This window comes from Agelaius phoeniceus, chromosome 7, assembly GCF_051311805.1.
Source record: "Agelaius phoeniceus isolate bAgePho1 chromosome 7, bAgePho1.hap1, whole genome shotgun sequence".
In the NCBI taxonomy this organism is placed as follows: Eukaryota; Metazoa; Chordata; class Aves; order Passeriformes; family Icteridae; genus Agelaius; species Agelaius phoeniceus.
The window spans coordinates 49271927-49293403 of NC_135271.1; the positions used below are offsets into that span (position 1 = coordinate 49271927).

General features: G+C 47.6%; 1 protein-coding gene across 1 annotated transcript; it reads right to left on the minus strand.

The window, feature by feature from the left end:
• Positions 1-5680: 5680 nt before the first annotated feature.
• Positions 5681-19406, minus strand: RND3 (Rho family GTPase 3). Its single transcript, XM_054636478.2, has 5 exons — positions 19056-19406; positions 18868-18955; positions 12309-12418; positions 10251-10385; positions 5681-7721 (listed from the first exon to the last, which is right to left on the minus strand). The coding sequence occupies exons 1-5, from the start codon at positions 19203-19205 to the stop codon at positions 7470-7472; spliced, it is 735 nt and encodes a 244-aa protein (XP_054492453.1). The 5' UTR covers positions 19206-19406; the 3' UTR covers positions 5681-7469.
• Between the last annotated feature and the right edge of the window lie 2071 nt (positions 19407-21477).

A 21477-nucleotide genomic window follows, 5' to 3' on the forward strand; every position in this document is an offset into this window, starting at 1 on the left:
AATGGGAGGGACCTTACTGCTCTCTACAGCTTCCTGAAGGGAGGCTGTAGACAAATGGGGCTCTTCCACCGGACAGAACCAGAGGACACAGCCTCCAGCTACGGCAGGGAAGGTACAGGTTGGATATCAGGAAGAAATTTTTCACTGAAAGAATAACAAAGCACTGGAATGCTCTTCCCGGGGAGGTGGTGGAGTCACCATCTCTGGATGTGTTTTAAAAAAGACTGGACATGGCACTGGGTGCTATAGTTGAGGTGTTAGGGCACAGGTTGGACTCGATGATCTTAGAGGTCTCTTCCAACCCCATTATTCTGGGATTCTGTGATTGTGTGATTCTGGGATTCTGTGACAAAGGAAATGAGGTGACAAAGGCCACGGCTGAGTCCCCACAGCAGGGGGGAATGTTGTTCCCACATTGTGGGAATGTTCCTCACTCGGGGTCACCAAATGTGGTGGTGTTCACAGGGGTCCCAGCACGAGGGAAGAGATGAGGATCTTGACACCACGTTTCAGAAGGCTGACTGATTATTTTATGATATATATTATATTATATTATATTATATTATATTATATTATATTATATTATATTATATTATAAGGGAATTCTATATTAAGACTATACTAAAAGAAAAGAGGAAGGAGACATCAGAAGGCCAGCAAAGGAAAGGAGTGGAATGATAATGAAATCTTGTGACTGCTCACAGCCTCCATGGAGGTGGCTGCCATTGGTCATCAAGCAAAAACAATTTCACATGCTGGGTAAACAATTCTCCAAATCACATTCCAAAGCAGCAAAACGTGGAGAAGCTGAAACTTCCCAGCTTCTCAGGAGAAAAGGTCCTGGCAAAAGGATTTTTCGTAAAATATGTCTGCGACGGCACATCAGCACCTGGGGGTGGTGTTTGGGCTGGAATTGCCTCTGGCAGCTCCTGAGAGAAGGGTCCTGGAGCTGGGGTGTGCCTCAGCTCCAGGTGGGAGCACACAGGGAAGGGACACAGCGGCAGTGCCACCCCAGATGCAGCTGCAGTGGTGCCACCCCAGATGCAGCTGCAGGAGCACATCCCGGGATGTTTGCTCAGGGATGCTCCCAGGTTTGTCAGAGAAGGGCAAAATTGCAAAAATAGGGGTGGAGAAAGGGAATTTTGGTACCGTGGGATGGAATATTAAAGCTCATTCCATCATTTGTTACATCCAGGGACACCTTCCACTGTCCCAGACTGCTCCAAGCCCTGGCCAACCTGGCCTGGGGACACTTCCAGGATCCAGGGCCAGCCACAGCTGCTCTGGACAGGAGAAGGGGTTTTCATAGCCCTGAGGCAGAGCTGTCCGTCCATCCATCCATCCATCTATCCCCCATGCATCCATCCATGCATCCATCCATCCATCCATGCATCCATCCATCCATGCATCCATCCATCCATCCATCCATCCATCCATCCATCCATCCATCCATCCATCCATCCATCCCCCATGCATCCATCCATCCATGCATCCATCCATCCGTCCGTCTGTCCCGTCCGTCCATCTGTCCATCCGTCCATCCATCCATCCATCCCCTGCTGTGGACCATGGAAAATGAGCAGGACAAAGAGCATCAAACACATCCTGAGAAGGACAAAGAGCACCCAAACACCTCCAAAACAGAACAAAGGGCACCAGAACACCTCCTGACAGAGAATACCAAACATCTCCTGATCAGGACAAAGAGCACCAAAACTCATCCTGAGCAGAGCAGAGGGTACCAAACACCTCCTGATTAGTGCAGAGAGCAACAAACACCTCCTGATCAGGACAAAGAGCACCAAAACTCATCCTGAGAAGGACAAAAAGCACCAAAACTCATCCTGAGCAGGGCAGAGGGTACCAAACACCTCCTGATCAGCACAGAGAGCACCAAAACACCTCCTGGGCAGGACAGAGGGCACCAAACACTTCCTGAACAGACAAACTGCAGCAAACTCGTGCTGCTGTGCCAGGCAGGAGCGGGTGACAGGGCAGGGCAGAGGGCAGAGCCCATTTCCACGTCACATCACGGATATGCCAGACAAGAAATGAGTCACATCTGCTTCAGGGCAAGTCCTGAATCCCATCTGCAGCTATTCCAGCCAGGATGAGGTTAATGGCTCTGCTTGGAGTAACCTGAAACTCGGCACAGCCACCTCCAACCCCCTGACTTGGGAGGTCCCGACTTTGGGGGCAGAAAATGCCCTGCAGCCCCAGGATCTGCTTTTGTTCTGTGGAAAATGGTGCGGCACGATGCCATCAGCATTCCCGAGGAGGGGGAACACATTCCCGAGGAAGGGACAAAATCCCCGAGGTAGGAACACATTCCCAAGGAAAAGGGACACATTCTTGAGGAAGTGGGACACATTCCCGAGGGAGGGACACATTCCCGAGGGAGGGACACATTCCCGAGGAAAGGGGACACATTTCTGAGGGAGAGACACATTCCTGAGAAAGGGGACACATTACCAAGGAAAAGGGTGATATTCCCGAGGCAGGGACAAATTCCCAAGGAAAGGGGACACATTCCTGAGGAAAGGGGCCATATTCTCGAGGCAGGGACACGTTCCCTAGGAAAAGGGACACATTCCCTAGGAAAAGGTACACATTCGTATGGAAAGGGGCCATATTCTCGAGGTAGGGACACATTCCCAAGGAAAAGGGACACATTCCCAAGGAAAGGAGACACATTCCCAAGGAAAAGGGGCCATATTCTCGAGGCAGGGACACGTTCCCTAGGAAAAGGGACACATTCCCAGCGCTCTGGTCAGGCCATGAAGCACAGAGCTGTAGGAAATAGTGAGGTTCATATGTGGCTCCATCCCCTTTTCCCAGTCTCTCAGTGGTTGCTGTCACCTTGTCCTCAGCTCCGAGGTCACATCCAAACCGAACCCTCCTTCCTACACCCTCTTATCCAATTCCCCCATCCAGTTTAATGAGCCAAGATGGCGCCAGCCCCGTGAGGGGACCCGCCATCTTAGGCCCAGTGCCGCCCAATTTCACTTTGCCACCACGAAATGGCGCCCAGCACCTCCTTTCTCCTCTCTCCCTTCCTGCTCCAGGGACTGTCACAGCTCCCTGCAGGTGTCCCAGGGTGTCACTGCTGATTTTTCATTCTCATGGCAGAGCACTTGACTCAGCATCCTCTGCCCCCCACCACAGGGACACCCCAAGGCACTCCCAGGACCCCCAGTCCCAGTTGCTGCCATGGATTCCAGCCCTGGAATTCCAGCCCTTGTGTTTATTTTTTATCATTCTGCTCCTTGCCTTTGGGTGTTTGCCCAAGTCGAGCCTCCTCATGCTGGGGGTGAAGCTTTTCTTGGGGTTTTTTCCCTCAAAAATCCAGGTGGGCTTGGCTGAGGCCACATGCCCAGGCCCACAGAGCGTAACTTCACCCCCCATCTGTAAATATTTCATAATATTCAATATTAGCACCATTATTTCATTGCAAACACACTGAAATTCCCCTTTATTTCAGAAATGCACACTGCAGGGGGTTACTGCTACCTCCTCACCCCCATATTTTGTATTTTGCTGTAAAATAAGTAAAATGGTAACTTTTATCCCAAAATGGCACCTGGACTGGCTTCAAGGGGGCTGTTCCCAGGAAAAGTGGTTTAACCAGGGAATGTCTCTGTTTGCTGTGGGATTAAAGTCTGGTTTAGGGGCTTTGCTCATCCCTTCCTCATTCCCATGGGAATGATCCCGGCGCTGGTGCCACCTCCAGAGCAGGACAGGTGACCATGGCAGAGCAGGAACCATCCTGATTCATCCCCTTTCCATGAGTGAAAAACTGGGAATTCCTTGCCAACCTCCACAGCAAATTGCAAAGGAAGGAGATTTAGAAGCACATCCCAGAATTTGTGCCATGAGGTGGGTGGAGGGCTAAAACCCCATTTCCCCATTTGGAATTCTTTCTTCACAGATCCTTTAAAAATCTGGGTGAGCTCTTTTCTCTCCTCCTCAGATTATTTCTCATCCCTCATCCTCCAAGTTCATTTAGGGAGAATAAATAAAAAACACTTGGCAGAACGTTCCTTGTGCCAGATCCCAAGGATCAGGATCCAAGGTCATTCTGGACACTTTAGGACCTGCTAGGAAGATGAAAGAGCTGCAGAAAAAAAAAATAAATTAAAAAAATTAAAAATATGCTGTTTGAGCTTTTAAATTGGCAGCAGCCACTGTTGCAACTCCAGCCTCTCCATGGCTTTTTCAGGAAGGCTGGCACAAGAGCAGGATGAGATGGAGAATCCCTGGAAAAACAGGTTCATAAATCTTTTAAAAAAGGAGTTTGGAAGGAAGAAACTAAATGAGCTGAGAATTAATAATTACTTGATTTTCAGCAAATAATCCCTCCCTTAAGAGAGGCTGGCTATGTGAAGATGAGGCAAAGAAATGCCAGCACCTGATCCTGAATCCACCAGAGTCCCAAAGTACAATTGGAGCTTTAAGCCACTACCAATCTGGGTGGAAAAAAACCTAAATATCCATCAAACAGCCAACTTCAGCATGTTAAATTTAGTTTTATTTCCTTTCTGGAGATGGTTTGAGAGTCCTTCAGCAGCACCTTCCTAACCCACCCCATTTGGGTTGTGACCACACCACACTAACGTGACCCAGGAGCACCATGAAACATCCAAAATTCCTACAAAATTTGGGGAACCTCCAAACTGGAGGCACCAGGAAGAGACATTTCTATTTCTTCCACCAGGAGCCAGGGCAGAGCAGCTCAGAGGGAGCAGAGGAGCCACAAAGCCCAGCTTGCAGCTCATGCAGAATTCCCTGCCAAGTGCTGGTGAAAATCCCAGGAAAAGCAGCAGGAGCCTGGTGTGGGACCAGGGTTGGGATGAAGGCAAAAAGAGTGGCCCAACTGCTCCTCCAGCATTTGCAGCTCTGATAGAGACACCACAAACCCTCCAAGAGGAACCATTAACTGGGAAAAAATCCTTTCTGGAAAGAGGCTCCAAGGAAGGAGGAGTGGAGCTTTTCCTGCTGGCTCAATTTCGGATCATGAGCTGAGCTGGGCTCCTCGAGCTGGCACAGATGGAAACACCAAAGGCACCTTCAGATGGCAAGGACAGAGAGAGTTTGGGTAATCAATTAACCCCTCACTCATTAATTTCTCATTAATTACAGCACCTCCAGAGCTGCTGGGTCATCGGGAACATCAGCACAGTCAGAAGGAACAGGAGATGAACTGCTGGGAATGCTCAGATGGAATTCTGAGATGAAGAGCACCACAGGGAGACAATTCCAAGCTTTCCTGCCTGGACTGACACCAGGAGAGGCCCTTGGGAGGGGAGGATGAGCTGCAGGTTCTGTGTCCCAACAGTACACAGGAATTCCAGGACAACTCAGAATTCTAAGGATCTCTCAGCAGTGCCAGCATCAGGAACAGCCCTCGGATGGGAATGAGATTTTCTGGCAGAGAACAACCTGCAAACTGAATTTGAAAATGTGAAAATTCAGCTTGAGAGGCAAAGCAAAGCAACCCCCACGTGTTTGCTTTGCTCCTCTGCCTCTGGCATTTTTGGGAAACAACTCTGGGAAAGAACCCACAGCAAAGTGGAAAATTTAATGCCCAAAAGGCTGTTGCAAGAGAAAGATTCCTATTCAAACCCCAGCACAATTATGCCCCAAAACACACAAATATTAATGAACTACCACACAAAGGCCATTTCCACTACAAGAAAATTCCTTTTTTTTGTTTTTTAATTCAAAGAAAAAAAATGGTATTTTAATAAATACTGCAGAAACATTAACCAAACATACAAAGTGACTTCAACAATTAAAAAAAAAAAGTAATGAATGTCCTGCTTTATAACAGTTATAACTTATTTTTTCCACAATATTTAAATACAGAAAGAAGCACTTACCAGCTATTTTGTAATACTGCCCTAAGAGCACGGTTGCATCAGTTAAAAGCTTATTATGGTGGTCAAAAATGTCTTTTTTTTTTTTTTTTTGTGGGAAATAACCAGAATGGGAGTGAGATTTGTCTTCTTTTCTCAGATGAAACAAAGTGCTGGGAACACACAGAACTGAGATTTAATTATGAGTTCATCTTTACCTTTGCACGAGTGAACAGAGATTTTAAACACTTCAAAAATGAAGCATCACCATTGGGTATGAAATGCTTGTCCTCCACAAGCAAAAACCAGCCTGCTCAGAGCTTTGTCTCCTTCCTTTGGGAGAAGTTTGGTGAGTCAGGAAGAGTTGCAAACCATTGGAAAAGGCTGATTTAATTCAGTGTAACAACAGCAAAAAGGGATTGTACTGAACCAGTTCACCCCATTTCAGGATTTGGGGGCTGGATACTTTTGTGTTAATCCTAAAACTAAGGGCAGTATCCAGTTCCCACTGGGGACCCCTTAAGGCCTCACAGTTCTTCAGACCCCTTTTCCTCCCCACAATGAGGAGCACCACAAAAGGCTCAGCTGGCTCATTTGCAGGTTTTTGAGGGGTATTTTTTTTTTCTTTGTTTTGTTTTTGTTTTTTGCAGTGAACCACATCCCAGAAGAGCATTTCTCTGCAGCTTTCTGCGGGATCCATGGGCTCTCCAGCTCCTGGGAGAAGCCCAGGGGGGTTTTTGGGGCTTCCCCAGGTGGGCAGTAAGGCTTAAGGAACGATCAGGGCTGCAAAACCACCACGAATCATTTGCCATCACAGCTCTCAGCACCTCCCACTTGAACCTACAGCAACGAGGCCACACAGAACACCAGCACTGGGCACCAACTCCACATCACAACCACAAAGAGGAACAGCCAAGTCAGAGCCCTGCAGGGCTGCTTTGCCCCCACTCCCCTCCCCCCAAACCGCATCCATCTCATTTCCACAGCAATTCTGGGAATCCTCAAACAGTTGTCTTCATCCCCATCGTGGATCAGCAAGGCAAAACTCCAACGTTTTCCTCTAGGTGACACACACGGCCTCGGTATCCTCTCCATTTTCACAATCAGCTACTAAAAAAAATGAGATCAAATCCTTTGGAAAACCAACTCTAAGGTCACGGGGATAGTTCCTTAATGAGAAGGGGCGTGTTAATAACGTCTTCATTAAAAAAAAAAATATCCCATTAAAGTATTATTTGAATGAAATCAAAGTGGTAGCATCCAGGAGCAGAGCGTTACTAAAAGAAACAAGCACTGTCCATCACATCTCTCCTTTGCAGGGTTATTTTCCCAATCACTCTCTCTTCTCTCAGCACATTCAAACGTTTTCCCTTTTATTATTATTTTTTTGGCATTGTCTTCAAACAGAAATTCCTGATGCCACCTCTCTCAGAGCCTTTTCTTCCTGCTGCTCAGTCCTTAAGTACAGTCTCACACAGCAGGAGAAGTCTCCATGAAAGCACTGGCAAAGCCCTCATTAAACACCCTGTGGCTGTGACTTCATTGAGCTCCAACCCCTCCTGGATCTTCCTCCTCCTCCTCCTCCTCCTCCTCCTCCAGGAAATCCCAGCTCCTTCACATCACCGTGCAGCTCTTGGCTTTGTCCTTTCTCAAGTCCGTGGCCACTGTGGACAGTTCTGGCCTGCCAGGCATGTGTGAAATTCGCTTTGTGGCCCTCTGAGATTTGTTTCGTTTCACATTTTTGTTTGTTTTGTTCACACACGCCAGGGTGGCGACGTGAAAAATGTCTCTGACACTGTTTTCTGACTGTAAGGCTGAGCATTCGATGTATGTGGCTGCTCCAATCTGTTTGGCCATATTTGCACCCTGAGGGGAAAAAGGAACATGTGATCAATACCAAGTTGTGCAAAATCCTCCCAATTCCAGCTCTGCACTGTTTGCCTGGAAAAACCAAAGCTGACTTGGGAAAATAAACAGAGATTTGCTTCCAGGAGGAGCTAAACAAGTGTCCAAGTATTATCTGCTTGGAGAGAATTGGGAGAGAAAAGGAAAACTGCAAAAAGCCTGAAGGGTCTGTGTGAGGTCTTTTCAGCAGTTTCACCTTAACCTGAATCTGGGAAATTCCTGGAAAATCTGGCAGCTGAAATCTCCAAAGAGAAATTCTGTGTCTTAAGGAATAAGCAGCTGCCCTGAGCTGGAGCAGAGCCCCTGTTCCAGCTCCAGGAAGAGGGCAAAGTTCTTAGGGAAATGTGTTCTGGGAGAGTTTTATCAACTTCCTGATAGGGAACAGAGGAAAAAGGGCATGAGGGGTTATAGGAGCCCATTTTTAATTTTTATTTGGCCATATTTGCACCCTGAGGGGAAAAAGGAACATGTGATCAACACCAAGTTGTGCAAAATCCTCCCAATTCCAGCTCTGCACTGTTTGCCTGGAAAAACCAAAGCTGACTTGGGAAAATAAACAGAGATTTGCTTCCAGGAGGAGCTAAACAAGTGTCCAAGCATTATCTGCTGTGCTGATAAACACAAATTGGGAGAGAAAAGGAAACAACTGCAAAAAGCCTGAAGGGTCTGTGTGAGGCCTTTTCAGCAGTTTCACCTTAACCTGAATCTGGGAAATTCCTTAAGACACAGAATTTCTCTTTGGAATAAGCAGCTGCCCCGAGCTGGAGCAGAGCCCCTGTTCCAGCTCCAGGAAGAGGGCAAAGTTCTTAGGGAAATGTGTTCTGGGAGAGTTTTATCAACTTCCTGACAGGGAACAGGGGAAAAAGGGCATGAGGGGTTATAGGAGCTCTTCTTTAGTGATTTTTAAGAAGTCAAGCAGGGATTTTTGTTCCAGCAGCACAAGGCAACACGTGACAATAGCCCAGGATCCCATGGTGGATTTTGCCACTGGAACACAATACAGCATTATGTGAAAAACCAGGAGTTGTTCCAAGGGAATTTGATTTCTGAGGGGTGAATCTTTACTAAGTTACAAAAACCAACCACATCCTTGATTTTGCTACTGAACACAATACAGCATTAAGCAAAAAAAAAGGGAGTTGTTCCAAGGGAAATTTGATTTCTGAGGGACGAATCTTTACTGAGTTACAAAATCCAACCACATCCTTGAGGTGCCACCCCCGTGCCTGCCTCCAGCCCCTCGGTGCCAGCCTGGTGACACCAATCCCTGGGCACCCAGCTTCCTGTTTGCCCTGCAGTGATGCTGCCCCTTATCAGTGGCACAGGGGAGAGGCCTGATAAGGCAGCAGGAGCTGGTGGGAGCAGCCTCCCCACAGTCAAACATCTCAGCTCCTGCTCAGCTGAGCCTCAGAAATGTTTGCTCAGGTGGAGCTGCCTGAACTGGCAGGCTGGAGCAGGGTGTCACCAGCCTGTCCTTACCCTCCCAGAGCTTCCTGATGGACTTCAGAGGAATGGGAAAGCTCTGACTCCATTCCAGGCAAGGGGATTTAGAAAGAGCTGTGTGCTCTGTGTTCAGCTGACTCCTGCTCCTCTCAGGGGTACAGGCTGAGCTGTGAATCCAGGGGGAAAAAATCCACCTGCCAGCAGAGTTTTGATCACTCTCATGGAAAGACTTGATTTTACCATTTTCCAGTGTAAACATGCTGCATCCTCAGTAACCCCACATCAGGAGCTGCTGCTTTGGAAAACATGAGGGAGAAACCATCCCAAACTGTTTGCTAAAGCCACTGAGGTGACTCGTGGAGGTGCCACCGTGCCTCCCACAGGGTGATTCAGCTGCCATGGATGATCACACACATGTGAGTAATAAAGGGAAGCTCACCTCAGAGCAGTTTCCCTGTTCCCTGCATCCTGCTCTCTCCCATGACCTCATTCCTTTCCCTTTTCTCTCCTCTAATGCCTGCTTCCAAACTTCTCCCTTCCCCAAGAGCAAAGAACTCATCAAGAATTAAGATGCCTTCTGGTGCTGCTGCACCTTCAGAAGGACAGACAAGGAGTTTTTTAAGGAATTGGGGACAGGCTATATTCCAATATAATGTCATGATTCTAAAGTCAAACAACATTCAAATCTGAAGTCTGCAGACAGCAATTTTACCAATTTGTCAGTGAATAAACAGGATGTGTCACCTCTTAGCTACATTTTTGGCATGTGCAGGCACAGAAAAGCAGGAAGTTTTTAACAACTCACCTAAACAGCAATTTGCAACCGAAAAGCCAACAATTTATGATGTTTAAAGGGATGATTTTATGATGTACTGCGGGGCTGCAGGACTTCCTTTAGTCCTACACAGCTTTCAAACCAAGGCAAATCTGCCTTTTAGGCTGCACTGGTGTCATCATGAGGGAGAGACTGCTCACAGTGAGGGCTCCAGGGACAGAAAAGGGGTTTTTCCTTCCCTCCTGAAGGGCAGACAAGGAGGTGGCCCCTACCTGGTCGTAGGACACGGGGGTCTGCCTGTGGTTGGAGAGCTCCACCAGCGTGCTGACATCGGTGCGCAGGTCCGACTTGCAGCCCACCAGCAGCATCTTGGTGTTGGGGCAGAACTCCTGGATCTCCCCTTTCCACTGGAAAAGTGCAAGTTTTGTTAATTGCTGGAAGGCTGAGGATTTTAGACTTTTCTTTCTTTTAGACTAAACCCCAAGGGAACACTGCATTTGATTTAAGGCGGCAGAGAAAGCTTCCAAAATTGAAATTTTGAATTCTAAAATTATAGGTGTGTGGTTTGATTAGAAGTGTGTAATATCACACAGTAGAACACTTACACTTTAAAGTTTTAGACTATAGTAATTTATATAAAACAGGACAAAAGTTTTAAGATAAAAGCTGGTCTTTCTTCATGGGTTTGGGTGGAATTGTGTAATTAGATTAAAAAATCCACACTACATGCCACGAGTAGTTAGTTATTAAGTTAAAGATAAGAATAATTTAACTGCCATTTCTTAATTAGATAGTTTATCCTTAAAAAACCTTGTAAAAAAATAGAACTCCATTTTTAGTTTATTAAAGTAAAATACTGTAGAAGTCAACAGTTGGTAAAACTGTGATATAAATAAAAACTAATAAACATCTAAGTCCAAACAAAAACTACCATCTCACACATTTAATCCTGACCCTAACAAAATAAAAAGATAAAACTCAACAGCTAAAGTTTAAATCCAAAGAGCCAATAAGTAACAACTTTAATCAGTCCTGACATCCCACGCTGAAATATTTTTATGTAATGTCTGGATTTGCCTTCAAGGTAATTTGCTGAAGGCATCAGCTCCAGCAGAACTTGGTCAAGGATGAAATCTTCCTATCTCACACACTCATGAATTCCACTGGCTTACTAATCAGGAGGGAATGAGTTGTGTACCCACATGAGCAAAGGTCTGCAGAGCTGCTGTTTCCCACACCCAGCCCCAGCAGAAATGGTGTCCCCACCTTCAGCTGTACAACCACAGGGCTAAATGTGGGTTTATTGCTGCATTCTCACCCCTAAAACTACACAAATCTGCCCCAGGGGAAACAGCAAGGAGCCCCTCAGACAGAACTTGGGATAAATTCATTTGGTTTCATCTTTCTGCAAGGTTGTGTTGAGAACTCAAAGCCAAAACTTCACAGCATAATCTGAACAGATGATACTCCCTAAAATTTAAGGCTGTAATTTGGGTTTTAAAGCATTTTAAGTAAAATCTCCTGCAGGATTAAGTAATCAAGCATGAGCAGGGACAGAAAAACCACAGCTCTGGATGCTTTTTGATGCAGACAGAGTAGTTTTGAAGTATTTTTTGTAGGCTATTCAGAGCATTGTAAGGCACTTTATCCCAGTGAGACAAGAATCACTGGCCCCAGCCTCAGAAAAAAAAGAACTTCAGGTCATTAAGCCCCAAACCCACCACTGTGAAGCTGAGTCATGCTCAGCAGCCAAGGAGAGGACCAGGACCACCCTGCAAACACAGAGCCTGACCATGGAAATTCGGTGTTTGAGCTGGTGGGAAGTGTGCACAGGCTGGGATCAGTGATCTCATGAAGGGCTTGGGGCAGGGCTGCATTTCTGTGCCACTGCAAGCTCTGCTGGTGCCTTCCAGAGGCATTTGTCACTGCTCCTTCACACATCAGCCTCACAAATTATGTCAGGCCCTGGCAGAAGTCCAAACACTCGGCAGATAATTTTTGCCCAGCGAAGTTTCCCAATCCTGTTACAGGAACACGTGAGATACAATTTCTTACAGCACCTCACACCACCCTCAACAATTCCTTGCTGTCTCAGGGCTGAGGAATGAGAATTTCCTTCAGCCTCCAAGTGTCCATTAGCGAGTTTTTGTTTTCAATTAACATCCACCCCTTTCAAACAAATGACCTCAAATTAAAGCACCCTCCTGTCATCGCTCCATTGAAAGAAACAAAGTGGAAGTTTCCAGTGCAGGAACAGCACCACTGCAGGGGCATTTCAAGATGAGCTTGTCCAGCAGAGCTCTGTGCTCAGGGCTTGCTCAAGCACTTGCCTTTTTTAGGACACTGTCCAGGGTTTCTGGCCGACTGATGTCAAAGCAGATCAGGACAGCGTCGGAGTCAGGGTAGGAGAGCGGGCGGACGTTGTCGTAGTAAGGAGAGCCTGCAGGAAAACACAAACAACATCTCCATTAATTGCTGCTTTCCTCTTCCTGCAGCCATCCTGACAGCCTGGAGAGGCTTTCAGTGACAGCCCCCCAGTGATCCATCACCCACCAAAGGCTTGGGATGCTCCCAAGGAGAGGGAAACACTCGGCTCAAGTTTAAGGCCCAGCATTAACCTGCAGGAGAACAAATCCTCCAAGCCCAAAAAGGCTTTTTCTAAAGCAGATTTGAAATTCCTCAGTTTTGATTTGTCTAACAGTTAATTTAAAACAAATAGCTCCAAGTGCAAAAAGCATCTTTAGCTGTCACATTGGCAATGTTTAGAAGAAACTCTTGCTTCAAATTGAAGAACTTGTTGCAGGAAACAGATTTCCAGCAGGGAAAAATCCCAATCCTGTAGGCAGGCACTCAAGTTATTTGTCACAAAAAGCCTCATTAATCTGTAAACCAATAAAGCTTGCAATAAATGTTTATGTTTAGCCCATAAACCAGATTTTTATCAACAAGATCAAAGCTAATTTAGTAATCTGAGGGAACAGATGTAAGTACAGTGCTGCTCTTTGTACTTGTTTTACTTGCAGGCCTGTGGAGGGGTTTTCTGCTTTCCTTAACAGCAATCTTGATGTGGAGAGTTAAAATCTGTCCAGGGTTTCAAATTGTATTTTAATCATCTGGTGAATCTGGCAACAGGTTTGAGGGGGAAAGAAACGAAAAAAAAAATAAAAAGTCTTTGGTTTTTCTAAGAAGTTGCTCAACCACCATTAGGTTTGGCCTTAACTGTGCTGAGCTTCACTTCCTGAGGAAAATACATTTCTTAAAGCATTTAAAAGGGCATTTAAACCAGTTCAGTGGTCCAACAGGGCAAGGGCTTGGGCAGCTTAAAATTCATTTTCTCAGCCCTCACACATCCTTCTGTAAATCCTAAAGTACAGCAGAGCCCCTAAAACACAGCATGGAACACCCCCCCCAGGAACGCAGCTTGCAGGATTTTGGGGGGTTATCAGCTCATTATCCCACGGATTTCCCAGCTCTCCAGAACTAATTGGCTGCAAGGCCTCTGATTATTAACTGGATTAGAGGAATTGCTCAGGTTCTGCCCTGACAGACAGCTCAGGCTGTTGCACAAGGAATGGTGTGAAGGGCTCGCAGATGACTTCACTTGGAAGGCTTCTCCTGCACGGGAAAGGAGGCAAGAATCCCAGGAATGTTGTTTTTGAAATGAGGAATAACACATGGGGAGTGAAGCATTACCAAAGTAGGTAGCAGAAGGTAATTTGGTGAACGAGAAGGATTTAATTCGAATGCTCATCTCTGTAAATGATGTCAATCTGACAGAGCTGTCAGAAAAGGCTCTTCACACCCCACTTCAGCTGAATTCAGCACAAATGACACGTTGGGAACAAATCTCAGCGAGGTGACCTGGAGTTAACTCCTCACTGCAGCTATCAATGAGCATTTTCCACTGCTAATTACAGCCCAGGATCTGCAGCAATGCTGTTACAGCCCCGTCCTGCAGCCCCAGGGCTGGGTTCTTCACCCTGGAGCCCCAGGCTGGGTTATTTGTCCCGGACAGGAGGAACTGCAGCACCCAGTGGCACCGAGAGCCACCGGGGTGACATTAAAGCACTGCCCCATCTCCCTGAGCTCCAGCAAGCACGGGCAGGACCGAGGGAATCCTTAATGGGTGCTGGCTAGGAAGGAGTCTCAGCAAAGCCTCACCCAGAAACTCATTCCTCACACAAATACCTCTGGGCTCACTCAGCAGCTCCAGGGATCCCATTTATGTCCAGGAGATGGATTTGTGCTCACAGAGTCCCCACCTCCAGCCCCGAGACTCCTTCCCACCCCTGCTTTGCTTGGAAGGTTCTTCTTTTTTCCCCCCCTTCTCTTTGAATTTCTCCTATTTCAGATGCTGAGCTGGAATAAAAGCACTTTTAGCAAGCTTAGGAGGGATATTCCCCAGCTTTTCTCCAGGCTGGTGTGTGGCAGAACAAACAGAGCCCATTTCAATTCCTGGAGCTGCAGGATCCACAAAGGAAATTTCCTGCTCTCATTTATAACCAAAGCTTTTATTCCTGTGCAAATAAAGAGGGGCTGCAGCCCTCACTGTGCAGGCCTATTCAAGCTGGCATTTTCATGCCTTTGCCCAGAGAAACCCTCAGAAGGCAGGAATGTGAGGAATGAGGCTCGCTCAAGTCTGAACAGACAACTCCAGCACAGCCCAGCCAGGCTGCTCCCTCTTTTTCATGTTCCTCTGCAGATTTGAAGCTGTGCCAACCCTCGAAAACAGAAGGAGAATGTGGAACTGGAGCCATGGTATTTGTGGGGAGAGAAAGAAAAAAGAAAAAAAAAAAAGCCTATTTGTGTTTGGGATTCTGCTCCTGCAAAATAAAACATTTTTGGCAAGGACAACATGGGTGGTTTTTCAGTCTTATCAAGGGGTTGCTGATAAGGCTGTAGTTCATTTTCCTTTGTGCTGGACATTTATTCCAGCTGCAATCCTCCTATTCTTTTTAATTTGTTTGGCAGCTTCAGTAATTTCAGCCAAAAATACTTGCAACATTAAGGATGGTCTGCTTTTGAAACCTTATGTTTCATGCAGAGTCCAACAAAAATTCAGCTTTTAGTCTGAAATAAAATCCCTCCCCAGCAATATGGCTGGGTTTGGCCTAGAGGGGATGCCAAGCTCAGCTTTAAATATTGCTATCTTAATAAAGAACAGAATTACATCATTAAAAGCTGAAGAGTATTTAATTTTGGGGTGGTTTAGCACCACTTGAAGGTGCTGGATCAGGGAGAGGCGTTTGGCTGGAAGATGCAAAGGCACCAGGAGGGTTCAGCTGCACATCCTGAGGCCAGGAGGGCTCAGTAACAGGCAAGACTTTCCTATTTCCACACCAGCAAGCAGCCACCAGGAATTAGGCTTTGGAGCCTTTTGGAGCCCAGTCAAGTGAAAGAACAACAGATGAACAGCAGCATTCTCACTCCCAAACCCTTGGGCTCACTAATTATCCCAGAAAACACAGCAAACACTGCCTGCTCCAAGGAGCTGATTCAGTGCTGATGGTTTTCCTCCTTCAAAAAAAAAAAAACAAAAAAACCAAAAAAAACTGGGATGACTGAGGTGGATTTACAGTGCAGGTTATCTCCAAGCACAGAGATATCAAAATATTCACAGTTTTTTGTAGGATCACACCTCCAAGGGAAAACTTTGGGAGGGCACTTGGCATTCCCAGGCACCGATTCTAATTAATTCCCTTGTAATAAGAAAACCCTGCTAAAACGGGCAATTAAAACCAGAAAATCACAGAATTCAACAAGAGAACTGGGAGGCAAAGGCAGCAATTGGACTTTTCCTTTGCAGTCCTTACTGCCAGGGAATTTGGGGAATTAGCAACTTTAATTCCTTCAGGTTTCAGCTTTCTCCTGAAAGGTTTCAGCACGAAACTTTCCAATTAATTTCTGTTGCTAGATGGACACTGAGCACGTTGTATACAATAAAAATCACAGCAAAACTAACTTGACTCTCAGCTCCAAGGCCCTTCTGGGTTTAATTACTTGCTAATCCCCAGCAGTTGTAAGTATTTCTGGCCCTGTTGAGAATTATTTTATTGGAGTAGCCACAGTTCAAGCAATAAAGAAACCCCCTAAAACACATTTTAGGGAGACACAGGTATGTGCACCTAATTAATGGCATTTCTAAGCCACAGCTGCTGTTGTCTTAGCAAGAAATATAAATATCAAAGGAGCCAAAAAAAACTTGATAAATGCAGATTAGATGGTAGATAAAGGCAAGTAATACAGATTTTTTTTTCCTTCACAGTGGCCCTGAAAGTACAAGATGAAGCTTTCACCTGGAGAAACTTTTAATATTCCACCTCACACAAGCAGCAGAGCTCCCAAACAGCTCAAGACTGCCACATGTTACCACAGAGCAGAGTAATTTATGGTGTAGTGAGATTGCAACCAGACATTCCTGCTTTCAGAGAGGGCTGGTAGTCCCAAACCCCATTGAAATTCTCCTTGGCAAGTGCTTCCCTTAATGCTGTGGCTAATTTAAATCCTTCTAATGACTTGCAGAACTAGACAGCACCAGCAAACATTTGAATAATGAACCTTCCCGTTCCACTCCACTCTTGCTTGTCCCATATTCCTATGGGCAAACCCAAGATGCAACAACAACTCCCCAATGAATTTTGAATTTTCTATCAGTTGCATGACACCTACAAGTTCTCTGGTAAAAACACATTATTGTCGTTGGTATATAAAGAATTACAAAGCAAAACTGTGGCAGCAGGGCCCGTTCTCACCCTCACACAACTGTTTTAACCAATGGCCACAGCTTTTCTGATTTTCCCAGGGAGCAAAAAAGGAGCTGGAGGTGGCAGTACATCCCTCCAAAGGATTCACTGCAAAACCTAATTATCAACTTTAATTCCAGGCTGTTAAATGCTCCCAGTTAAAAAAAAAAGAGTTAAAGATGAATACAAAATACTGATTGAGTCATCTTGGAAGTATCTGCAGCATACTCCAAAAAAAACTCAATTAAACAGCATCTTTTCCCCCCTCCCAAGAGATATTCAAGCACCAGGAAACCTGCAGCCATCACCTCCCCCGTGTTGCAATGATCAGCCATCTTTTGAAGTTAATTAGATTTAGTCCTGCTTTAAAAATGCCATTCAGACATCTCTTCCAACTCGGTAGAGGAGCAGGACAAAGACTTGTAAAAATTAAATTACCAAGACTTTCAGATAAGGCTAAAACACTCCCTTATCTTCTGCTGTCTGTTATCTGCTGATGAGATTTTGCTCTGGGTTCATGGGCTTGGGCAGAGCTGGGTTTTTGCACTGCCTGGGAAGGGATGGTGTTCACGGAGCCAGAATTCCTCATCCAGAGTCGCACAGCCAGAGGATCCACTCAGTAAAACCGAGCACTGGGTCTTCCAAGCATTTCCTCTTCACTTTGGGGTGTCAGACAAAATCACCCACTTGGTCTCAAGCTTCTGACTCAACCTCATTTGCTCTGAGTTCCAGGACACAGGACAAAGGCTGGCAGGTGTTTTTTCTTCCACTGCTTTTGTCTTTTGAAGTGCCGGGGAATATTTCATTCCATGGGTGTCTCCAGCCTTTGACAAACAGATTCCAAACCTTCCCACGTCCAGCCCGTGTGTGTGTGTTGTATGTTAATAAAGATAACATATTTTCCAAAATAACTAATAATTTTTAATAAGCCCTTGCTCCGTAGTTCCAGGCAGCTTAGCAATCAGCATGAAAGCTCCAACCAGACATACTCCAGAAATCTGCAAGTCTCACTTGGCACAAGATGAAGAAAAAAAAAAAAATAAAAAAATCAGCTCAGAGCAAAGCTGATACTGGTTGTGGGCAGAGGCTGCCTTTTCCCAGTAATCGTGTTGCAAGAATTTGGAATCGTTTCCTCAACAGCAAGAGGGAAGCCAACCCGCCGCCTAAAACTCCTCTTTTAAACAGGGATTAACATTTTCATTCCTGGTAAAAGAGCTGCTGTCGCACTGAGGAGGAACTGCCGGGTCCAAATTCAGCATTAAGGAGCCATCTACACAGAGAAAGAGAGGCACTGCGTGCTCTGCCAAGTTCCCGCAGGGTTTTTTGCCAATCAGCTCTGCAGATGATGTTGATGCACACCTCTGGTAATGGTTCCTGGTGTCATTCCCCCCTGGACATCCTCAGCTCTCCACAGGCAGAGCCACACCGGCTCCCCACGCTCCTCTCCAGCACTGAGGCAGCGATTTTGGGGTGCTCCCTCACCCCCCTGGCTGTGTGTGCAGCCCAATTATCCAAATTATCAACGACAGGCGGATCTAGAGGAGCTCCTGTCTCAACATGCGAGCAGAGCCAGCCAAACACCAAACCCCTCAACCTTGGAGCCGTCTGAGCCGGTTTCTTCCAGGTAAAACTGGAAGAATGAAGAGCCTGATGGGGGGAAAGGATGGTTCCCTCCACATCCCAGAGAATCAGAGATAAATTCTAAAGGTTTTCCCTAAAAGCCGTTCCTGGCCTTAGAGACTCTCTAGGACACTGAAAAGTGCTATGTTTTGTAAAAAAAACCAAGGAGGCATTAAGGAGGCCCCCAGGAGCTCCAAAGCGAGCTGAAATAATTCCCCATTAGCACATAAACACCTTTTTCCTCTCCTAGGAGGCCAAGCTGGGTGTGCAGGCAGCAGAGCAGCCCAGGTACCCCCGGAGCTCCCCAGAAAGCTCCTTCCAGCCAGGCAGGTGAGAACACATTCCCCCGCAATGCTGACAAACCGCTTCCCGGAGCCTCGTCCACACCCTCAGCCAAGCACATCCCGCAAGGATAGCTGAGATTTTTGTCCAAAAGCCGTCAGAAGCAGCCGCATGCGGAGCCCGCCAGCCCCGCCGCTGCTCCCGATCCCCCCCGAATTGCCGGGATGCGAACAGGAGCGCTCACCCGAGGTGTCCCAGAGGCTGAGCTCGATGCGCTGCGTGTCGATCTCGAAGCTGGCCGTGTAGTTCTCGAACACGGTGGGGACGTAGCTCTGCCGGGAGACAGCGCACGGTCAGCCCGCGCCCATCGCCGCCGCCCCGGCCCCGACCCCGGCCCCGGCCCCAGCCCAGCCCCGCTCCCGTCCCGCGCACCTCGGGGAAGCAGTCCTTGGCAAAGACGTGGAGCAGCGCCGTCTTCCCGCACTGGCTGTCCCCCACCACCACGATCTTGCACTTCACGTTCTGGTTGGGATCCATCACCGCCTTGCTCGATAACTTCTGGCTCGCTCTTCTTTCCTTCATTGATCTCCCCTTAGTCCCTCCGGCCGGCCACAACAGAAGAGAGGGGAAAAAAAAAAAAACAAACCACCAAAACCAGGCAAAAAACCAAACCACACCCGGGCTCCTCGAGAAAAAAAAAAAATAAAAGTGATGTGAAAAGCACAATAAAACAGCCGCGGTGGAGGAGGCAGAGCCGCGGACGCGCCGCCGCCCGCCCGCCGGTCCCGCGCTCACTGCTTTGTCCCCCCGCCGCCCGCCTCTATTTATAGCCTCGCGCCCGCCAATCACCGCCCGCCGCCGCCAAGGCCACGCCCCTCCGCCGCGCGCCGCCGGGGCAGTGCGCCCCCTAGGGGAGCCGGGGGGCAGTGAGGGGCGCCCTCAGAGCCGTGGGGGACGCAAAGGAGGGGGCTGTGGTGTTCATCGAGGGAATTTATCTGTAAATGTCGGCGGTGGGAAAGGGATCTGGGGCTGTGCGGCCTCCGGAGGTGGTCCGGGGTCCCTCAGGGGGCGCCCAGTGCCTCGGGCTGGGATGAGGGATGCTGGGGAGAGCTGAGAGAGCAGGGGGTTGAGGGGGATGAGGGGAATGAGGAGGGGTGAGACAGAGATAAGAAAGAAGGGCTGGAAAAGGATGAAGAGAACTGAGAAGGGATGAGAGATGAGAAGGGATGAGGAGAGATGAGAAGGGATGGTGCTTGTGATGGTGGGCAAAGGGGCTTTCCCCTAAAAACATGGTCACAAGGAATATGTCGGGATATCACAAAACCACAGAATCATGGAATACTCCCAGTGGGAAGGTACCACAAGGATCATGGATCTCATGGATCCAACCCCTGTCCCTGCACAGACACCCCAAAATCCCACCCTGGGCATCCCTGGCAGCACTGTCCAAACGCTCCTGGAGCTGTTGGGAATGTGCCCATTCCCTGGGGAGCCCGGGCAGTGCCAGCACCCTCTGGGGGAAGAGCCTTTCTCTAACACCTACCCCAAACATGCCCGGACACATCTCCAGCCATGCCCTCAGTGCTGTCCCTGTCACCAAGAGCGGAGATCGGTGCCTCCCAACCATCAACATCCTCCTATTTCCTCTCTTCCTGGACACAACCCCCAGCAAAGCTGGCTGGGGTTCAGCAGAGGATTGAGCATCGTGTCTGAAAGGAGAGCCCTGAACAAGGGACGGTTTGTGAGCAGCTCGTGGCACTCATCTCCCTCAAGAGCTCCTCTCTTTTCCCCATATGGCTCCGTGTGGCAGTGGCATCCCTGGAAAAGGGGCTGGAGCAGAGCCTGCCTCCCCTCTTGCCTCCTTTCTGGCTTTGCCTGGCTCAGCCACACACAAGGGTGGCCACCCTGAAGGTGCAGCCTTTGCCTTTTCTCTTGAGTCATCCAGGTCACGAACCCAGTCCGTGTCAGTTCTGGGCTGAAACGCGAGCAATTCATCAAGTTTTAAAACAACATCCTGATAAAAGGATGCTGGCTCGTGCCTGTTTGGCCACAGGGAGATGCTGCCCTGACTCACACGAGAGAATCCCAAACATGACATTTCAAAATTCAGTGCTGATATTTCTGGGGTTTGTGACGTGTCATATCTTTCGTAGGTCAAATTACTCATTTCCAAAGGATCGGTTTCTGTTTGGAAACAATGTGTAAAACACTGAAATTCACTCTGTGGGCCTTTTTTGTAAAGCCCTGGAGCAGACAGATTTCCATCTCTTTTTAATGTTTTTAAATTAAAAGCTGCTCCTTTGCAGACTCCATCCATCCCTGCTGTCCACCAGCTCTTTAGAGAGATGGTGGAATGGGAGGAGTAAGCAGCGAAGAAAATTACTGCTCACAGGAAGCTGAGTTTTGTTCAACAGTGGAACAGGAGATAAGTTTGGAAAAATAAAGTTGTGTAAATGCTCTCAGGTGTTCTCCAAAGGGCAGAAAACCCTGATTTTTCTGCCTTTCCCTCTGCTCCACACTGGAACATGGGGCAGCCTCATGGGCAGAGGAAGGGGGGATCGAGCTCTGGAGTTTCACCTCCAGTTCTTTGGGAGTCCAATGCACCAACCAAGGAATATCTTGGATCTAAAGAGAGAAGAAGATGGGGTTGAAAGAGCTCTTTGTTCATCCTGAGTGGGAGCTGGGTGTGCACATCTGCTCCTGATCAATCCATCGGGCACCTCTGCACATATGGACACAAGATGGACCAAAGCTGGTGCTGATGCTGCCCTTTCCTTGGTGCTTCCCTCTGAGGAGGAATCAGTCTCCTCCGGGGTCCTGGAGGAAACATCTCCCTCACACAGCTCCTGTGGAA

Coding starts and splice junctions, on each gene's coding strand:
- RND3 (XM_054636478.2), bottom strand. CDS start 19,205: ATGAAGGAAAGAAGAGCGAGCCAGAAGTTATCGAGCAAGGCGGTGATG. Junction 18,956..19,055: donor CCAAGGACTGCTTCCCCGAG/GTGCGCGGGACG, acceptor GTCTCCCGGCAG/AGCTACGTCCCCACCGTGTT. Junction 12,419..18,867: donor CAGCCTCTGGGACACCTCGG/GTGAGCGCTCCT, acceptor GTTTTCCTGCAG/GCTCTCCTTACTACGACAAC.